The sequence below is a fragment of the Lygodium microphyllum genome, chromosome 30 (assembly GCF_053477565.2).
Source record: "Lygodium microphyllum isolate KBCC chromosome 30, Lygodium_microphyllum_v1.1.10, whole genome shotgun sequence".
Lineage (NCBI taxonomy): Eukaryota > Viridiplantae > Streptophyta > Polypodiopsida > Schizaeales > Lygodiaceae > Lygodium > Lygodium microphyllum.
Window position 1 is genome coordinate 48374956 of NC_141164.1, and position 22804 is coordinate 48397759.

At 41.1% G+C, this 22804-nt stretch overlaps 1 protein-coding gene across 1 annotated transcript; it reads left to right on the forward strand.

The window, feature by feature from the left end:
• Positions 1-8105: 8105 nt before the first annotated feature.
• LOC148009816 (uncharacterized) lies at positions 8106-10163 on the forward strand. The gene is made up of 4 exons (XM_087673380.1): positions 8106-8459; positions 8560-8672; positions 8779-8849; positions 8939-10163. The coding sequence occupies exons 2-4, from the start codon at positions 8573-8575 to the stop codon at positions 9413-9415; spliced, it is 648 nt and encodes a 215-aa protein (XP_087529506.1). The 5' UTR covers positions 8106-8459; positions 8560-8572; the 3' UTR covers positions 9416-10163.
• Positions 10164-22804: the final 12641 nt, after the last annotated feature.

A 22804-nucleotide genomic window follows, 5' to 3' on the forward strand; every position in this document is an offset into this window, starting at 1 on the left:
AAGCTCTCCCCATACATTGCATACCACCCTCAGATTGATGGCTAGACTAAATGAGTGAACAAATGGCTTGAGATATATTTGAGGCACTTTTTCCATGATGTACAACACAATTGGGATAGGTGGCTCCACTTGGCTAAGTTTTCCTATAATCACTCCACCCACTCTAGCATTAGATTTTCCCCTTTTGAGGCCTTATACTACGTGTATAAGGTTCCCCTCCCTACAGTCTTATTCAATGATAAGATAAACCCTTAGAGTCAGGCCAAGTTGGATCGTATGCAAGCCCTACTTCAGCAATGCAAAGTGAATATTCAAAAGGCACAAATGCACATGAAACTCTATGTTGATGAGAAAAGAAGATATTTTGAATTCCAGGAATAGGAATTGGTCCTCTTGAAAGTTCTTAAGTCTTGCTAGTCCACTCTCAAAGAGGGTAGCAGTAAAAAGATGGCCCACCACTTCTATGGCTCCTACCAGATCTTGAAGAGAGTTGGCGACTTAGCCTATCGATTAGAGCTTCCTCCTACCACCAAAATCCACAATTTGTTTCATGTCAGCTAGTTGAAACCCTTCATGGGCACCCCATTGGACTATGTGGAAGAAATTCCCCCAATAGATGAAGAAGGTATCATTCTATATATCCCTGAGGTAATCATTGGGCAGCAAGATAAGCACTTAAGGTCTTGATCCATCAAGAAATACCTCATCGAATGGCAAGGCTTAACCCTAGAAGAAGCCTCTTGGCACCTAGTCACCATTGTCAATGAATTTTCCCACCTCTAAGAGGCCTAATGTGCTGAAGACGAGCTGGTTATGCCCCCGCCGTCTGACCACCCTCTGCCTACTATAGATTACACATTGTTTTAGAATAGTTTTGTAGTTACCCAAATATTAGGCATGTGCATCCTACCTAGACTGAAAGTACTCATCATAAGCTCGGTTTTGACATGCGGCATGCCCCTTTTGGAGTAGCCTATCAAAAATTATGAGAATTTTATCTCAATAGGCTAGTCATGGGCATCCTATCCCTAGTCTTTACACACCCATTTTCATTGTAATATGGCTCAATGTAGTATCTGCACCCCTCCCTAAGCCCACCCATCACTCCCCTCCAGTTCTCTTTGTTTTTAGGATTAAAACATTTAGGGTGGGGATGGATTGTAACAAGCACGATACATAGAAACAAGGGGTTAGACACCCATTCACACTAACCGGGGCATATAAGGTGTAAGAGTCCAAGATTAGGGCAATTAGTTATTATCAAGAACATACTCTTCACCTTCATCTTCAACTTCCATGGCTTCCTCCTTTCTTTCCTCAAAACCTTTAGGGTGGGGATGGATTGTAACAAGCATGATACATAGAAAGAAGGGGTTAGACACCCATTCACACTGACCGGGGTATATAAAATGTAAGAGTCCAAGATTAGGGCAATCAGTTATTATCACGAACATACTCTTCACCTTCATCTTCAGCTTCCATGGTTTCCTCCTTTCTTCCCTCCTCTTTTCTATCTTCCTCTCTCCTCTTCTAGTCTTCTTTTCTCTTGTTCTTGTTCTCTTTCTCTCTCTTTAGCTCTTCTCCTTGCTCCTCTCAACTTCATTCATTACAAGTGATTTGGGATGCATGTGGATACCAAGGTTATCATCTACTATGATAACCTTAGTAGCATTCAATTGGCTAGGAACCTAGTGTATCATGCAGGACCAAACATATAGAGGTCCATTACCATTTCATTTGAGAGTGGGTTCTTGCATGTGATATTGACTTGATTTAGGTTAGCATAGAGGAATAAGCTACTAACATTTTCACCAAGTCCTTGGGAGTTGACAAGATTTTATGCTTTAGGAAAATTCTTGGAGTTCACGAGGAGCTCGAGGGGGAGCATTTACCTGTCAAGCTCTATATGAGCTAGCATCTAGTACGTGTGTTGGTGATGTGACATGAGATTATTCACTAATGTGTTAGGTGATCGACATGAGGATACACTAGTGATTCTATAGATAGACTACACCCATGTACTCCATCCTTGGTTATGGAACATTCATTATGCCATCTCTTATTTCATAATGGGTTCACACTTAGTGACTACATGTACATATATTGTGGTACTTTCATATTACGCTTTTATCATGTTGTAGACTTAGTCCTTTTCATGAAAGAAGAAGAAAGAAGAAGAAGAAGATTTCAATTGCTTTTATGTGTGTGCTTGTGGCCTCTTCAACTCTCTTCCCTCTTGTCTATTTTCACCTCTCACAATAGAGCTATTGGAGGTACCATCAATATAGCATTCTTTGTGTAAAATCTCGATTCTCCTTGTAACTCCAATATTTAGGTTATCCAAGGCTTGATGAAGTACGTTAATAATGACATGTAACTTGACATATTTCCACACAACCTACCTTGATATATTAGATGGAGGGAGATATAGAGGGTTGGGGTGGATAATTGATCTTGTACTACCTGTGTGTCTACCTTGACAATCCAGTTCTCAAATGTTTACCAAGAGTTTCATATCATATCATAATATCGACCTTTTCCCTAAACATCAACCACTAGAAAATGATGCTGAATGACTTGATAGGTGCATAACATGTTGTTATGCACCTTGCCCTAGTATACCATACGAGTGTAGAAGAGTAATTTCTCTAGTAACTAGGTGGGTATGCTAGCATGCTAGTCCCCTCATTAAATGGAAAATGTCTATATTATTTTAGAAAAAAACTTCTTATACCATGCTCCTCTTCAACAACAATCCTAGCTACAATCACACCTAGAGTTCCAACAAATGTGGTTGTTGTATGCATGATGGTAACCTAAAAGGAGCCCTAAAGAGGGCTATAGTTCAAGCCCTAAAAAGTTGCTTCAAGAGCTTCTTCAAACTATAGAGTTATTGAGAGACACTATATTAGGGAATTTGGGAATTCTTATATAGTTTGGAAATTCCCAATATAGTTAATATTTTTCCACATGGTCGAATCTTGTCCCCCTACTTGAAAGTGGAGTCTACCCTAATTACTATATAGGTTGTCTTTCCAAATCCCACTTTTAAGCATGGGTTAAGATTTAGCCACATGGCCAAATCTTTACTCCTTATTTGAAAGTGAGACTAGGAGATTCCCAAAATCTCTAATATAGTATTGAGAGAGCATGGGTAACCTAGCTTTGTGAGAGCAAAGAGAAGTCAAATATTTAGTTCTAGTAATGTAATGGTGGTTGGCCCTATTGAGGAGATATTGTGAATGTCATCAATTTCATGTGAGAAACCATGACCTCACCCTTGAGCACCATCATTACATAAGCTCAATTATAGCAATTTTGTTGGTATGTGCCCCTAATGAATGGAGAACTTGATTGATGTGAAACTAACCCAACACTATTAGGTGTTTGTAGCCTCCCATACTACCCTCTTCCTCATTCTCATTGATGATGAGATCCAACAACCGTTCTAGGCCACTTATCTTTGCCAAAATACCAAGGTAATGCAACAAACCTGTATGCACCATTATTGTTGCATTTTGCTATTTCCCAATGATCATAGAGGCATACGTTGAAAAATCTTGGAGAGATAATAAGATAGTCATTGGAAAGCAAGTAAAGCTCCAAAGTTGAGGGGATTTATCAAATACCCCTCATTAGTGTGAAGTTGGAACTAAGCCTCCTTCTTTAAGAGATCAAAAGAGTCTCCTTTGTTGTAGGTAACTAGTAAATTCATAAGAACCAGATGTACAAGAGTATGAGACTAAGTTTGTTAGGATGAATTAAACATTACTTGGCTTGGTTTAGGTTATTATGTTGATTCTTACTTTAATCTTCTAGTCCATCTATGTTACTTGCTACTAGACATAGTTGAGAACCATTTGACATGTTCTCACTATATAAATCAAAGTGAAAATACACCTACATAGTGGTTTCGAGTTCCACAAAAGAGGGTCAGATAGCTAGCCACCCCCTAGTGCCACGAATAATCATACTCATTAGATATAAGGCAATACATCTTGATCAGTATTAACTTTCTTCAATATTAGATCAAAGAAAAATTCATTTTTTGAGCCTATTAGATTAAGGGAAACAAACTCAACCACAAATTCTCACATACAACTACTACACTTGAGTATAATATTACAAAGAAATCCATAAATCACATCCATCTCCTCCTGTTCCTTTATCATAAGGCTATAACTTAATAAGTATCAATTGTGAAAACCACCACCATATCACCATGGACAAAAGTGTTCATCTTGAACTCTCCTAGACTCAACATCCTTGTTCATAAGGCAAACATGACTTTCAAAATTAAAAATCACTCCAACATAACAATTAAGTGTAACTCATTCTATACACGGCCTTTCTTAGCACACCATTAGGCTTACTGCAATGTACTTTTCACCCCATGTTCAATCCCTAACCTTTTAGTATAACCATATCTGTGCCTTGTGTTATGCATGCCTTTAAAATTATTGTGAAATTAATATAATTTGAGCAATGAATACAAAGTACACAAAAAGCTAGAGAAGAATTGCGATTTCTTTAATTGAAAACAATTTGATACAATGATGGCTCTATCCTCCCTTGGGCTTCCATGATGAAGCTACGATATTAATTTTTGGGTTCAAACAAACTTAGTGTCTCAAGAAGACATAAATCTAGGTATGAACCTTCTTTCCCCAAAATATAGTAGCTATGCAAATTCCTTATCTATATTCAATGTTGTAGATAGAATTTTGTGATAAACTTATTTATCTCTAACTCAAAACCTCTCTTATCAAGCCCTAACAAAGTTGTTTCTAAATAGTATAAGGTTCTCATGTCCAAAGGTGGGTGCCTATGATATCAAAGGATAGTCTTAAATACTTTTGAAGAAACCCATGTATTAGCTAAGATGGTCCATGGTGCCCTATCATGTAGCCACATGCATGATGAATATTCCCACACCCCCATACACATGCAGCACAACATTGGTCACTTTCATAATCCTCTATCACACCATATCCACATGCCCTAAAGTACCTTTCCATGAATCCCTCCTTGGGTATCCTCTTCTAATAGTAGTGTCTTTGGGCATCTCTTCCCTCTCTTGCTACGTTCCTCCCAAATAGCCTACAACATTTTGGCAACATTGCCCCTTAGGCCTACCCTCCCTTTTTCACCCTAATTGTTAATATCATTATTTTAGAGATCTCACAACAATGGCATTGTACCATGTACATAAAACCCCGTTGTATACTTATTTGATGTAATTTTACTACACTTTAATGTAGAAAACAATCTTATAAATGGAGTGTCAATTCATCTCTATGTTCTCTTAGAATTTATCCACTCTATTCTATAAGAGAATCCATTTAAGATATTTGAACCATGCCCTTTGTAATTAGAGAAACTATATAAATTCATGTTGTAAGTATTTATAGTTCCCAATAATAATAGACACATAATTGGCTAGAGTACATTTTCCATTAACTAGCCTCCTTGTGAGATGCAATGTATTACATTGCTAAACTTAGACAATGATAAAAAGAAACTTGTGTTAAATTAGCATTAGTTGATCAAATTGATGTATCTTCTCCATTAAAGAATTTTGTAGCATAGTCTTACAATTTTCAAAATATGAGCAACTAAAATGATATGGATACATTCATGGTCTTAGTGCAAATACAATTCATGAAAATGCTCTAGATATTTTCACAATCTTAGTGTGCATGCAATCCATGAGTATGTAATTAGTATGACCACAAAATTGTGGTTGTCATTTCCCTACTTCATGCAACCACATGATTGTGGGAATGGGTATGATTGCAAGATGTATAAGGGCTTCTCTCTTGTATGCAATTTGCATGTATAAAATCATATATCATTGTCATACTTGATTTTGTTAAGTGCATGCATTCAAGTTCTCTCAACACACACAACATTTTGGCATATGTTAATGTTGTTGTCAAGGATATCTCATGATTGCAAGTGCTTCAAGTGTATACAACCATACATCAACATATAGGGAAATATGTGATTTATTAAGATTCCTAATATAATAGAACTATTGATAGTGTTAATATGTAATGCAACGTTTCTTTTTCCACATGGCACTTCACTGAATCTTTAGATATGTCGTCTTTGTATTTTGTAAATTTTTTATATTTCAATAATATAGTGGCATTGACTATTGAAAGTTGTGTTTGGACTAAGATGATTTGGGACTTTCATTTGATTCTAAGATTTGTCCAAGTTGAATAGCCTCTAGTCAATATTGAAAAAGGGTTTTAAAAGCTATTTCAGTTGGACCTAAAAGTTTTGGAATGCATGGGGTAGGTAGTGGCCTTAATTGTTAAACGTTGGGTATTTGACTAGGAATTGGGATGTGGAGTTGCTATTACCTTATTAATGGAGGTGGTCTCAAAATACGTTAAAGTTGTTTGGCCTATTCATTCAAGGGAATGGATTATTGTGGCACAAGGCACATTGGACACGGAGACTCCTTAAACCATATAGTTGGTCTCAACAACATGAGAGAGAGAGAGAGAGAGAGAGAGAGAGAGTTGCATGTAGACATTGATCAACATATTTACTTGGTGTATGGAGGCGAGAGAGAGAGAGAGAGAGAGAGAGAGAGAGAGTTTTGCATTACATGGGGTCTACATCTTGGTACATGTGGACATTGACCAACATATTTACTTGGTTTATGGAGAGAGAGAGAGAGAGAGAGAGAGAGAGAGAGTTTTGCATTACATGGGGTCTATATCTTGGTGCATGTGGACAGTGACCAAGTACATATTTACTTGGTGTATGGGGGAGAGAGAGAGAGAGAGAGAGAGAGAGAGAGAGAGAGAGAGAGAGAGATGATCTCTAGTTTGGATATACCCCTAGCTTTGCTCCCATCATTCCATGTGCCGTACATATATAAAGAAAAACATATATGTGAATATGATATATATAAATGTGTGTGTGTGTGTCTCTATGTCTGTATATGTATTATGTATACACATGTATATATTGAGTGTGTACATGACGATTATAAATGTGTGTGTGTATCTCTATATGTATTACATATACACACATACATATAGAGTGTAGGTGTGTGCATGTGTCTGTGTAAACTTGATTATATCACTAGAACACATACAAAATTGTTAGAATTCAGTTATGTTTGTGCTTGTTGGGTTATGCACGTTTAGATTGTATTGTGTTTGCATTAAGAATAAGGACTTTGCAAGTAGGCTATCAGTAATGTTGAAAGGAAAATGAAACCATAAGCGTACAAAAGCATTTGTTCTTCGCAAGGGGTAGGGTGGCTGTTGGGGGGGTGATGTGCTTCAACTTGGTAGCATGCTCCCTAGCACACCTATTTGACTAGGTGTTACCACCATGAGTTGCACTTGGGTGTGATAGGGGTCAGTGGGGGGGGGGAGGGGGGGGATGGGGGTGTGTTCGACTCTCTCTAGTAATTGCGGGTGGTGCGACCTGGCGCTAACTAGTTTGTATGATGGTAGACCTAGATAGGTAAATGTGTTCGACTCTCTCTAGTAACTGTGGGTGTGATCCAACTCTAACTAGTTTCTATGATGCTAGACCTAGATAAGTAATAGTGGTAGGAGAAGAAGGGAAGGTCCCATACAAGCCTAAAATTTGAAGGTTGCAACACCCTTCAAAGGGGGTTTTGTCCTTCTAGAGAAGGGTGATACATATATTACCCTTCAAAAGAAAGGTAAGAATTTTAGAAAAATAGTTATATGCCCTTCCAAACTCTTTAAAAAGAAAAAGAGAGATCCTCTAAGACCTTCTAAATGAAAAGTTGGGTAGCCCTTCAAATCTGAGGGCTGGTCCCATATATACATGAGGAGGGGGGGACAATGGTTGCATTGATAGTGATGGGTGGACGTATGAGGAAAACTCCCCATGCAATGACTCTCTGTCTCTCATTTAAGACCTCTGCTCCGGACTCTTCCTATCGTTTGTGACCTTTTCGCCCCAGTAAAATAACTAAATAATTGACATGTAAAATGTTTTCTTTATTGTAGAAAAGGAAGAAGAAAGACAGCTAAAGACTGAAGCTCTCCACTGAGATTCCCTTCACACGCCAGCTACGCTCCCTATAAAAACATCACAACTGTATTTCCATTACCCCCACAAATCTATTATCCACTGCTTAGACTGCTACTACTGCCACTGCCATCCTACTACTACTACTACTAGTCTACCCTGTACTCTATCTCATCCTATAGACTCAGCATTTTCCCCTTGGAGGGATATCTCATCATGATTGCGCATAGCCATTATAGCTTGATAGCTTGATCCATATATAGCTGTCTTCCTGTGCGTGTCTGAAGCACAGAGAGAGAGAGAGAGAGAGAGAGAGAGAGCGAGCAATTCAGTACTGTAATTTGCTCCCTACCAGCCCACCTTTCCCCCATTCCCAGTCTCTCTTCTGCAGATACTTTCCTCCATCCCTCTTTGCATCATCTCAGGTTCTCGTTCTCGGCCATACATTTGCCTTTCCTGTTTACTGCATCGTTATTGTACCTGATCTCTTGAGCTTCAATTACTTACTCCCACTGTCTTCTTCAGTCGATCCATCACCATGGCCATGGGCACCAAACTTGCCTTGATCAGCTTCTTTCTGCTCCTGCTCACCTTCATTCTTCCTGCCTCTACCATGAATCCGACCACACATCGCACGGGTAAGTTATGCTTGGCTTGATACTCTTGTTGATCTATCAAAACACATGGCATCTCATTTGCTTAAGTGCTCAAATCAGTCATTCAGCTTGTGGTTGCTTCTTTCAGATGAGCTGATCAGCACTAAATCCACGTTTCCTCGATCTGCTCGTCTGGCGCAATCCAATACCAAAGAGCAGGTAGAAATCATAAGCAAGTGGATCTCCATAAGTTGTTTGGAATTATGGGATTGAGATCAAAGTCTGATTGAACCTTTGAAATCTTGCAGGTTATAACCAAACATATGGGCAGAACAAGCACCCAGATGAATGATTCTGACGAGTCCTTAAGGCAACAAGAGAAGAGGAGCCATTCAAGAAAACTTATGGCCTTCTTCCATGATTCAAAAACCGAAATTAGCACTACAGTAATTTCAGTACTGGTTAACTATGTGAAGCATTACATGTCTACACCTCCACCTGATATGCCCTCAACAACAACACCATTGTCAGCATCGTCGTTGCCATCGTCAACGTCATCTTCATCACTGATCAAAAGAAAAGCTAGTAAGGCGGATCACCCTTTCCGCAGAGCCTTGACAGAGAAGACCAAGGCCCAAGAAGAAGCACCCACACACCAAGAGCTGATTCCACACAGTACTCAGGGCCAAGGAACTCATGGTAATCCTCATGCGACTGTAGATGAATCTTCGGCATTCCATGTTGATTACAGTGGACCCAAAACACATCCACCCAAGAACAACTAATCAATGCTGAGCTACAATACAACTGCATCATGATAAGTGTGAGGTAGCCTGAATGCAGTGCACATTTGGTACATGATGGCAGAGTAGCTCGATACAGATCATCCTACATACAATCAATTACCAGTCACAAGGGTAGTAAATCTAGTGTTATTGAAATATGATATAGACAGATCATGTGAGCAATCACAATCCTTTGCACCAACTAGAGAAGCTGGTATATGCGAAGTTGGTGATTCCTCAGAGTATTAAAGTGATGCTCCTGATCTGATCAAAATGATGGTAAAAAGTATGATTTTGTGACCAGCTTTGGGTGGGACTAGACATCGAGTCAAGACCAAAGCTGGCATTTGTACATTATTAGCCTGTAGTCAGGCCTGCCAAACATTTTTTACCCCCAAGATTTATAAGCATGTACAGGACAATGTGTCCCGTAACAGCGTCTCCTTCATCGACACACCCTGCGACACTTTGATTAGCGGACACCACCAACAGCAACAGCCACAGGAGATTTTCCCTTTCTTTCAACCTACATAGCCTTTAGCATGATTTTGGCCCTTGGCTACCATTCTGATGAATGAATGGCAGCATTAGATTTGTATTAGAGATTCTGATGCTTACTTTACTGGCCTCCAAAACTTGTGTGAGCTTAAGAATTTATTTCATGCTTACCAGTTTTTGGGACGGATATACTTATATGATCCAAGCATTCTATTATCATTTTGCACTTACATGGTTCCAGGCTATTGTCTCTGCAACTGTCTTCTATCTCCAATCTCGATGATCTCGAAGATATGGGATTAATTACTCTCTCTAACACGGATCGGACTTGGCCATGGCCTTTAATAGTCTTTGGATTAAATCAATCATTGGATTCCGGCAAAGAGCTTAATCATAATTAATCCGCTCTGAGTTATAGGCTTTTGGAAGTGTTAATTGAGCTTTGCAGGAAGTCTAATGTGAGTATTGGAATAAATGTATGGAATTTTGCAATTGACGGATGAAAAGCTTTAATATAAGCGACAGTCCTGGGCAGGCAGGCGACATGATTGAGAGCTTACTCGGCCATTGGCAGCCATGGCTACTAATATTCAATACAGACAAACCATCGGTTGTATGTATTACCCGTTAAAAAACAACAGATCGACCGTGACAGTAGTGGATAGGAGAAGGGATAGTTAAACCATCTTAATATTTACCAGTCAGTTCAATCACCTAGTATCATTGAAAACCTTAAAAACTTACTTCAAGTAATGAAAACCAGCTTATTGCTCCTAAATCCGACATAAGTTTCAATCACTCTTATATTAATGCACATCTTTTGTGTGTTTCTATGTGAGGATAATTGCCCTTTGTTAGACCTTTGTCATAAGACAACATCCAAAGAGAATAGTTCCTATGTAATCCATTGTTTGCACAATGTCAATTCAAGTATTCTGCTCAACTATCCCTTAGCGATTGTGCACCTTTGGCCCCACCTTTAATGCTTGTATGTAATTTATAGAATTGCAAAGAAATGGATTCCACGCGGTCTCTCTTCTGTGTTGGAAAGTGGAATTAATATAAATGCAAGTCTCTCAATCTAAACCTTCAATTGACAAACAAGAAAATATAAGGATATATTGCATTCACCCTAATTCAATCATATTGTCTACCTGTGACAACTAAGCTATGCTTTTGTGACATTATGTTGTGTGATGTTTCCAATGGCGATATGTGCCAACATTGAAAGTCTTGCTCTACAAATTACCAAAATACATGTTGTATGACATCTCTAGAATGGGAGCTCCTAGGTGAGGGTTGAAAAGAAACAAGAGGGAGTGAAGTAAAGCAACAACAAGCATATACACACAATGGAGACTTGAGCACCCAAAAAAGTAGAGTTAAAGTCTTATTCTTATTCTTCTTCTTTCTTATTCTTCTACTCAAAACATTACTCTATAACATAATAAAGGACTATCATGAAGGTACTAAACTATTTATAAATATTATCACTATGTCTGAGCTTGCTAAATATTAATGAAGTGGCACAATCAATGGGCCATAACCAAAGGGGACTATGGGTGTAGCCATTGTTGGGGTAAAGTCCAATGGCTAATAGCTAGGCGAGCACCCCTTGTATATGTACACACTATATAGCCACATATAAGTAAAGATAACAAAAAATAAGCTTACCCTTCATGCATAAGTCTACTGTATTCTTCTCTCTCTCAACCCTCTTACACTTATATACTGCTTCACATCCCACCATTGCTTCCCTCTCAACTAGTATTGAAGTAGCATTTGGTATTTGTGGAAGCTCATGCTTGGAGCAAGGAGCGGGAGGAGCAAGGAGTGAAGCTTTGTCACAAAGTCCAAGGATTTGAGCAGCTTCTCCAACATTGATGCTTACTGCCTGTACACTAATAGAGTATTATTCTCATTGCCGAGATCTAGATATGAGTTAAGTAGGTACTTGAGCCATGGAGACTAGATTTGAGGCTACAATAACCCACTTTGGTAGTGTCTTGCTAGCCATGTGTGGTTGGATTTGAAGCAAAACATCTTGGCTTTAGATGCTTCCGAAGAGATAAGGGACATGTACTATTATGACACCATCATCACCCCACTACTCTTAGGGTTGGGCAGCATTTACAGCATGAGCTAGGGCGAGCTTGCACTTAAGAGATTCTTGGCTTATTTACTTCTTGTAATGATGAGGAGCCACATGGGGATGGCCCTCTGCCTCACTACGCCCTCCATGGTCATGGTGGCTCCCTCTAGCCTAAGGATCTCCATCAATTCCATTGATCACTCCTCAAACACGACTATAATTAGCTAGTCAATATTTCTCCTTAGCATCCTCAGTGGTTGTTCCTTCTATCCCTCATTTTTCTCGTTTGATGGCACCTAAGGTTTTGTTTTCCAAATTTAAGGGCTTGGTGTCCCAAGATTTGGATGCCTTCAATTAACAATTCGAGGTTGAGTTTCCCCGATCAAAATGACCTAGTTTATAAAGAAGTCATGTTTGAATCATGTATGTGGAAAAAGGCAGTGACTTGGCTAGTAAAGGGGAAAGGGTGGCTTGCTTATATTATGGTAAAAGTGGCATTCACAAAGTGTTTCTAGCAAGATCAGACTAGTACTTTGAGGATGGACAAATTGTAGAATCTAAAGCAAGGGGATTCCAATATTTAGAACTACATATTTTTTAGTGTTGTTGGGTAAAATTACCATCACAGTTAATAATCCAATAGAAGAAACACTCCATTCCATGTATGTTTGAGGTCTCTAGTGAGATATCCATAGAGATTTGGCCATAGAAGATATGGTGGTGCATGATCTTTGAACCATTTTGTTCAACAAGCTCTACGGGTGGAATCGATGCTTTCAAAGTAAAAGAAAAAAAAGGGACTAAGAAGTTGAGTAAGTTCACTAATAAAAGTCATAGTTCAGATGATAGCGACTTAGATTCAAATTTAGACTCTAAGAGGGATAGTAGTAGTGATGAGGAGGACTTTGGGAAGGAGGAAGGAAAGAAGTTGAAAAAGTTCTAGAAGAAGGACAAGGGCCAAAACCCTTAGATAATGCTTGCATATCTACACAACAAAAACCCTCTAGTGTACCAAATGTAAATATACAAGTCACTTGGTGGGTCTATTTTAGCCTAAATTAACACTGGTGTGAGATTTGTAAGAGTTCTACCCACACTACACAAGTTTGTTTGTACAATTCATATGGTTTCACAATATGCATAGGGGGATGGCAAGGCATCAGAGGAAATTTTCCTACTAATTGGAGTGCTTTTTCGATCATTGCTAGCACCAATGATAGTAATATCTTATACTAAAAACTATGATCTATCTCAGAGCATGGGTCCTACAAGACAAGGATGAGGTTGAGGTGTGGAGAATGAGGTGGTGTTTCTCATCCCTCTAGAAGACAATACTTTTTTTGTATGTAGGAAGGGCATTGGTAGGTGGAATGTATATATGCCCAAGCCTATATTAAAACTAGAAAGGGAAAGATAAAGAATCCATGCCATCCATTACCATGATAAAAATTTAAAAAACTTTCAAAACCAGCATTGCATGTGGTCACCTGCTTCGACAAACAGCTTAAAGTTGTGGCACCAAAAAAACCTACAGTTCTTTCTTGGATGGAATAGGAGAAAGTATGTCATCAAGTTTAGCATGGTCCACAACAGAGACAATAGTGATGAAAGATCTGTAGCCCATTCATATTGAGAGGCTTGAACACCAGTAGGTAGATATGGGAAATTTTCAATGATAAAAAATTCCTCAACCTTGTAGTCTAGTCGATGTTACCCATGGAAGACTGGAAGTGTCTGCCGTTCCCAATAACAATTCCTTTGGGTGGTTCTACCACTTAAAGATCACCTTTTAATAATGATTCAACTAGATTACCTTGTGCAAGCAACATAGGAGATCATAACAGCTATGACTATGGAAGTTATCAAAGAAGAAATTTAGAAGGTGCAACAGGAGCCATGATGCATGCAAGCACAAGGGTAGCCTGTTTTGGAAGCAAGGGGTCTATGGAAGGGACTTGACTTCATGAAAAGTGTGTTCACTAAAACTATGAAGGGAGCCATGTTGCTGGGACATGTCATTTTAAGAGATGGAATCGCTATTGACCCCTGGAAGATGACAGTGGTAATGCAAGTAGAAGCTCCAAACTCTCTATCTATTGTTCTATGGTTCCTTGGACAAGTAGCATGGCATGGAAAACATTTGGGAATTTGCTCTATGTAGCCATTTTGTTAAATAAGTTGGCCCATGTTTTGAAATTGGCATTCCCATAGGAGGAAGCCATTGATTTTGCATTTTGATAGCTTTGGATGATGTTGTGAAAGAACACTGTATTAGGAAATTTGGGAATTTCCATGTACATTGGAAACCCCCAATCACTACAAGATATAGACCTTATAGCGACGTTTAAAGCGACGAAAATACAAACAACAAAATTTGCTCCCGTCATCGCAAAAAGCGTCGTTATTGACGACGCCATAGAATCGTCGCTATAACCGTCGCTATATGCGTCGCAAATGCATATAGCGACGCATATAGCGACGGTCACAGAGAATTTGCGACGCTGATAGCGACGGCAATAGCGACGCGTGCAGTAAATTTGCGATGCAAATAGCGACGGTAACAGAGAAAAAAAAAATTGTGGCAGGGCAGCAAGCTGCCCTGCCACATATAGCACTGTGTGCTGTATGAGAGCCATACAAAATAGTTTCTGCACTGCTTCATACAAAGCGTTTGCAAACAAAAAGAATGTATACTGAAATCATAAAACTGATGGATGAAATAAATACATGATATCGCATAAAATGCGATTGGTACAATCATAAAACAATATCACTAATACATGTTATATTTGTCTACATGGATCGGGCGACTAAAAACTAAAGGTATGTGAGCTCTAAGGATCCAAGGGCGAGCTACAAATCGTCGTCCCCTGAAAGCTCTTCCCGCTGTAAAGGAGCATCAAACGGATTCTGCAGAAAAAGAAACAACATATCAATCCACCATACAATAATGCATTCAAATATCTCATGGTAACTATGGACAAGAAAGATGAGTGACTTACTGGGCCGCCACATCTATACAATCGGTCGATCAATGATCTGAGACCGTGCCTCTCCGCATATCGAGTCTCAAGGCCTTGCGGATAGCGATTTGTAATGGAGTGCTGCAAAGAAAACAAAATGCTAGCTGTTAGAAACATGATTGTCAGTACAAATAATATCTCAAAAAAACAAATAAGCAAAACAAAAGAGAATCTTACAAAGTCCTCCAAATATGTCCTGTGGCCGCCACTCCCAAGATGATGTACCGATCCGGCCTCGATTCGTGCCCTCACCGCCTCCCGCTGTTGACTCCAACGTCCTGGCGAATTTGTAGCCTCCTCCCTCAGTCGGTGCCAGTCATCTGCATCTAACCACTCGGGCTTTGGAGCCCCACTCTTGATTGCCTTGCATGCGTCGGATCGTCTATGTGACATGTATGCACGCATGCAATCCATCATCCAGCCCGTAGAGAATCTATCCACTGTGGCTGGCACCGGGAACTCCTCGTGCAAGGATGCTACTATGTACTCCTTGCTCCCCTCCGGTATGTTCCTCCGATGATCCAGGACGTTGTGCCGAAAAACTTGTTGGCACAACTCCCTCATGCGAGCCATCACCCTCCTCCCCTCATCATTCATGATGATGGCTCCTGACCTGCCATCCACTAGGTATCCATAATCCCTAGGAGTGTGCCTTGTATGGGCCCTCTCCCATCTCCGTCCACGCTCCTGGGCATATCCAGGAGACCCCTGAACATCCGGTGTACCGACGGGGGTACCCTCTCTCGGAGTGCCACACAAAGGGGTGCCACCAGAGGGTGTGCCACCAAAAGGAGTGCCACCAGAGGGGATGCCACCAAAAGGAGTGCCACCAAAAGGCGTGACATCTGCCGACGGCTGCGCAAAAGTCGGAGTAACTGGAGTGGACGTCCCCACAGGTGTGACAAATCCTGGAGGTGACCGAGCTCCAGCTGAACGACGAGACGGAGACACCGCGTCCGTGTCTCCACAGCAGCACCCCCCTGATCCTCCTGCAGTCGCAGTCCCTCCCTCTGGCCCAAGTCGCGAGCGTCCAGATCGTCTACTCGAAGCTGAAGCATCTGATCGCGCCGAAGCTGATCTAGCAGAGCGCCCTGACGAAGAACGAGACAGCTCTTGATCTGCTATCTCTCTGAATCTCGCGAGCTGATCAGGAGACATACGTGCCATCATCTCCTGAAACTCCTCATCGCTCATCCCTCGACTCATCCTGAAAATGTCGATACCTGCACAGATAAAAAATAATGTTAGAATAATCAATTTAAACTATACAAAGCACATTAATAAAATCATTTTTGAAAGATCCCTCTTAAAATGCATATCTTATCTACCTTTATGGAAGATCTAAACAACGAATTGAGTAATATAATTCTCCAAGAATGAAGTATTCTATGGTCCCATGTTAATCTCCTAACACAACTCTGCATACACTGGAAGGTCGATAGACATGTCACCACAAAACAACGAGTCTATCTCGTTCTCAAAAAATTATACGACTTCTGTATTTCCATCATTGTTAGCCGATGCAGGCTCCAAGCTTGCGGTGGCCTCCACCCCTTATAATTTCGATCCCTCTATTTGCATATTTTCTTCATCTATGCCTGGAACATCGCTTTGATCGTATACTCTCGCACCTCGAGGAGTTGAAGGTATAACATACCACCATCAAGGTTGTCGGGGATTTGGATAGAAGATTACCTGTTCACAAGCACTTACAAACCGTCTTCAAACCATTGTGACATAAACCATGTCGTATTACAATTAGCAAGCAAATGCCTTGTTGCACCTGTTCACAATGGGCCGGCAACACAAAGGTGTCGCGCAAATCCATCCATTTTTTTTCGGAATCTATTTCGAGAAATCCAGATGGACCTCGTCGAACCGTTGCGCCAGCTCCTCCAAGTACCACTTTGAACCACTGCACGTCGAATATTATCATGGAGAAGCTACGGTAATCCACCGTAATAATACTTTGCAAGTTTCCAAAATACTCCATCTCATCCACAACCGTGTTCGGATCCGTTGCTCGTCGCCGGCTCTCTTGCTCAAACCTTGCCATGACACCACAGTCCATTGTGGAGCGCATTTTGTCAATACGCTCCACCCGAAAATGCCGTCTGCACGACCACGCTGCACTATATATTTTGTACTGCACATTGAAACACTCAAATTAGATGTAGCAAGCAAATTTAGATACGACACATTCTAAACCCCTCATTACCTTTGGACTACATCCCCTCGAGAACTCCCACTCCTCCATTGAGACCTCTGTCCCTTCGCTGGATGCTGCGGTCAAGGCTCCATGCAACCATCGTGTTGACATAAACCATGGCATCTCCTCCATGCCTTTGGGATATCGAATCGGTCGGTGACGCGTACTGCGTCGGAATTCAGCTCGTGCTTCCTCTCGATCTTGCCTTGCAATCTGGTACTTGGCGAGCCACGTCTCCATGGAGGCATGGTGCAACATACAAAAGTGATTCACCTTCTCTTCCATTGAGGCATCCATTCTTTTTTCTACCCCATTTCCAACCACCACATCTCCAGTCAGCCTGTCATCATCCTTCAGCGTCCATAGCATTTCATTGTCTGGTTCCACCGTTGGTAGCCATTGTGAGATATGCACTAACGCCTCTGACACCAACCAACCTTCCGCCATGCTACCTTCCGGACGAGCTCATTGTCGCACAAAGCCTTTCAGGGTTTTCATGAAGCGCTCGAGGAAGAACATCCATCGCGTATGGACAGGTCCAGCAATCTCCACTTCATCCACAAGATGCACAAGAAGGTGAACTTGTATCGTGAGCATGCTAGTGGGCAGGTATTTCTCAAAGAGACAGACCGTCTCAACTGCTCCCCGCCTTGCGGATTCAATAGAGGACGTCTTAATCTCTTTCTGTGAGATCCATTGCACCAAAGTCGACAGCTTGTAAATGGCCCCGCGAATTTCCGGAGTTAGGCATCCCGCGATCGCAATTGGTAGGACAAACTGCCACAAATGAGAAAGCATTAAGAATAATGGTCACTTTTCAAATTTCAAAATGTCCACGCTAATTAAAATCCATTCTGTTCACAAACCTGACATATCTTATGCCAATCATGGGATTTTAGCCCAGAAATCGGGAGTCTAACTGTGGCCCACACAATGGACATGCATGATAACCTGAGGTAACGAGACCTGCAAGGCGATCCACGACCTAGTGAATACTTGATTGAATGAAATAAAATATAGATATTACCGGTGACAACAAAGGTCTGCTCACCTGAGCACTCTCCCAATCCCGGAAAGTCATGCATCGTCCACATGAGAATGGCTCGAATGTTGGCTGACCGCCGACCATCGCGCCTGCTCATATCTTGCACCGTGACCCCCTCCTCCCACAAAATCTTAAGCTCATCGACTAATGGACGAAGATACACGTCCATATTTTTTACTTTGTAGCGGCCCGGGACGAGCAAGCTAAGGATGAGATGTCCTTTCTTCGTAGAAAGCCATGGAGGAATGTTGTAGTTGACAAGCACTATAGGCCACACACTGTAAGAAGTCGAGCGCAGACCGAATGGGTTCACACCATCCATGGCGAGACCGAGCCGAAGATTCCTTGGCTCTCGCGCAAAGCCTGGGAAGGTAGAGTCAATGTGGCTCCATGCGCGCGAATCTGCTGATATTCGTTGCACTCCATCCGTGGACCTATTCTGCACATGCCACATTGTCAAGCTTGCCATGGCAGACGTGCGAAACATGTGGTTTATGCGGGGGATGAGCAGAAAGTGTCTGAGGACTTTTTGAGGGATGGTCTGCCCTTGCAAGTCCTGTCGATACCTGTGAGCACCACACTTTGGGCATGTCTCCATAGTCTCGTATTCATCTCGAAACAATATGCAGTTGTTGATACATGCATGGATGTTATTGTAGTCCATGCCAAGCTTCCGTAAAACATGTCGCGCATCATCACGAGACTCAGGCATGGTGTTTGCAAGTGGCAATATATGATATTTCAATAACCTGAAAAAATCATAAAACACCTTGAAAAATCTATCCATGTTTGCAATCATACTGTTAAAAAAAAAACAATGAAGTCTGTGTTCAAGGTACCTGAATAACTCAGTCACACTCGTATCGCTCCAACCGTATTTTTCTTGCACACTTAAGAGTGCAAGCAATGTCTTCAACCGAGATACTCGGCACCCATCATATAATGGTATGGATGCTTCCTCTCTAAGCAGGTCAGATGTCTCAACATCCATGGGAATCAATGCATCGATCATTGCATCCATCTCAGGCTCCAAGATTGTAGGCAAGTCGGGAAGGTTGTCTGTCTCCTCTGGCATTGACGCTATAGATGGGCCTTGCGAGTGGTCAATTGGCTCTTGCAATCCATCCATCGCACGTCCACGAACTCTTCTAATTGGCCGCAAAGGGTGCACTCCCCCTTGGGTTGAGACATCACCCCCCTGGATACAAAATTTACCAACAAGACCCAATCTTATTGTGTATGGTTTTCAATTATCTTGAGAGTACAATGCATGAAAAATGCTAACTTCAAATTACCGTTTGCTGAAAGTCTGCAATCGCCTGATCAATGATCTCAGATTGAAACTCGCCAAATCGTCGTACGTGTTCTATAGACAATCGGCGTTTTCGTCTAATTGCCAACTTGCATTGAGAGCAAGGACATGGGACACGCTGATTAAGATACGACTCGCGGTCTTGAACAATAGGACCTTCTTCGTTTGCCATCTTATCTACATTACAGCAAACAAGGCTTAAATGGATAGCTTTATGGAGATGTACGTCAAGTTGCAAGTTGACCATAAACCTTGCATTGTATATAGTAGTCGAGAGATTTTCCGATGTTATATCTCGGCCTTGTATAATCCTCAACGATTTGTTTGTCCCAGTAGATAATTTTTTGTTATATCTCGGCTTTGAGTATAAGTAATCCATTTTAAAATTAATGCGCGCCATCTATGAAATTTTATAACTATAGTAATAAAATTTATTTCAATCAATTCTACTCATAGTCATAAGACCTGAGAGAAATTATCCTATACTCAATTTAAGGGTTTCTTCTTCTATAACAATAATTTTGGGTTCATTTTGATGAAGTACGTGGCCGTATGCAAAGCACATTGCATACCATTATCAATACGTATATTATCTTAAATTTCCTTCCCTTCCCTCTCCCTCTCTTTCTCTCCCTCTCCCTCTCTTCCTCTCTTTCTCTCACCGTCTCCCTCTCCCTCTCGTTTTCTTTCTCTCCCTCTCTCATTTCCTCCCTCCCCCTCCCTCTCCCTCTCCCTCCCTCTTTCTCCCTCTCCCTCTCCCTCGCTCCCTCTCCCTCCCCCTCCCTCTTTCTCTCCCTCTCTCATTTCCTTCCCCTCCCCCTCCCTCTCCCTCTTCCTCTCCCTCTCCCTCTCTTTCTCTTTTTCTCCCTCTCCCTCTCTATCTCTCTTTCTCTCTCATTTCCTAAACAAGCAAAAAATAAAGTGATTTAAATATCCTCCAGGCAAAAGGGAGAGGGAGAGATACAATGCACTCTCCCTCTCTTTCTCTTTCTATCCCTCTCTCATTTCCTTCCCCTTCCTCTCCCTCTCACTCTCTTTCTCTCTCATTTCCTCTCCTAAACAAGCAAAAAATAAAGTGATTCAAACATTAAACAAGCAAAAGGGAGAGGGAGAGAGAGAGAGAATGCACTCTCCCTCCTTCTCCCTCTCTTTCTCTTTCTCTCCCTCTCCTATTTCCTCCCCCTCCCTCTCCCTCTCCCTCTATTTCTCTTTCTCTTGCTTTCCCTCTCCCTCTCCCTCTCCCTCTCCCTCTCTTTCTCTCTTACTCTCTCGTTTCCTCTCCTAAACAAGCAAAGAAGAAAGTAATTTAAACATTAAACAAGCAAAAGGGAGAGAGCGAGAGAATGCACTCTCCCTCTCTTTCTCTCCCTCTCTCTCCCTCTCCCTCTCCTTCTCTTTCATTTCCTCTCCTAAACAAACAAAAGAGAACGATTTAAACCTTCAACAAGTAAAAGAAAGAGAGAGGGAGACTCACCAATGAGATATGGCGAGCGTGGGCGGCTTCTCTTTGCAACGAGGGCTCCTCCTCTCCTTCACGAACAATGACGGTGGCGGTGGCGGCAAGTCTCTTCCTCCTCTTCTCTCACAAAGCCTTGGTTCTCTCCCTCTCTCTCTCACTCGCTCTCGCTCTCAAAAGGCGAAGAAAACAAAATGAAAACGGCGCTCTGGTTTCGGCCGCGCTTTTTTTCCCTGCGGCGTCGCAATTGGCGTCGCTATATGCATCGCTATTTGCGACACAAATAGCGACGCGTATAGCGACGCCAATTGCGACGCTGATATCCGCCGTCGCTAATCGGGGTCGCTATTGCCCCATTCCCTTGTAGTGAATACCTTTATTATTTAACAAGATAGTCAAATCTTATTGTCTTACTTAAAGGTGGAGTCTATCCTAGATACTATATAAGCTACATCTCCAAATCCCACTTTCAAATATGGGATCAAGGTTTAGCCATGTGGTCAAATATTTATCACTTATTTGAAAGTGGGACTTGGAAAATTTCCAAATTCTCTAATATGATGTTAAACACTTTGATTTCAATTCCTCAAAAATGGAATAAGGCTAGGTCATTAATGATGTCCCTTTATATAGTAAACCAATACTTGACAAAGAGTTTGATCAATACACGATAGCTTGATGAGTGTGCTTATAAAGTGATCTTTGTGTGTGTAAGATTTGTAAGGGATTGTTTCCTGTGGCCAAAGGGCTAAGATCTAGTACTTTGTATCCTTTGCATGTATTCAATATTAAAGACACACATTGTCATGGGATTCTAGGCTCATGATGTGAAAATTACAGTTTGGTTGTCTATATGATGGTCTTGCTAGCTCTTGGAAATGACAAGTTGTAAGGTGTTTCTTATGCTTCGACAAGACTTATAAGTCACCTAAGTCTGCTCCATGGGACATGATGTATGCTCTATAGATCATTCATTTCTTTAGAAGAAACATTCAACTTGGTTAATTGGCAATATGTGATGACTTCTAGTTTGAAACCTTTTGCTTTCTAAGAGTACATTCACTACTTGAGAAAATGAAGTTTTGTAAGTCATGCTACATATATCATGGTATATGTGATCATGGACAATCATATGGCTTGGTTGAGGCCCTAACTACATGTGTCAATGATATAGTTACTGCAAAAACATGACTCACAACTTCATTATAGAGAAGAACCACTAAAGTTGATGAAGTTTACTATGTCTTCGAGCATAGGACATTGTATATGTCGTGCATCTTACTTGTGTGAAAAATGATACCTATGAAATAGTCAAGTAAAAAACAAGAGGAGAGCATGATCAATGCCACATATTTTGGAAATTTTCAAGCTAAAATAGGAGGCAAGCGGAGAGAGATGGAAGGAGCTCATAGAACTACCACACATGGAGGAGGCCAAGCCATGCAACCACAAGAAACTGAAGAGGACTCTACTTGACATGTAAGTACCACTCTTCCCATAAATTGAGGAAAATGAAAGGCCATTCTTGGTTGTGAGAAATAGCATAAATGTGTATAAAGAGGTGGGCAACAGCCCTTCTCTTCGTGTGGATCATCATTCTTCATCACTCTTGACCATTGGAAGGCTTGATTCAAGCCGTCATTGCATAGACATTGTGAGAGGAGCATCAAAGGAGCTTATTTTTTGCTCTATGTGAATGCTTTGGGTTGAAATAGGCAGCCATAAATAGAGCAAACTAGGGAGAAATTGCTTCT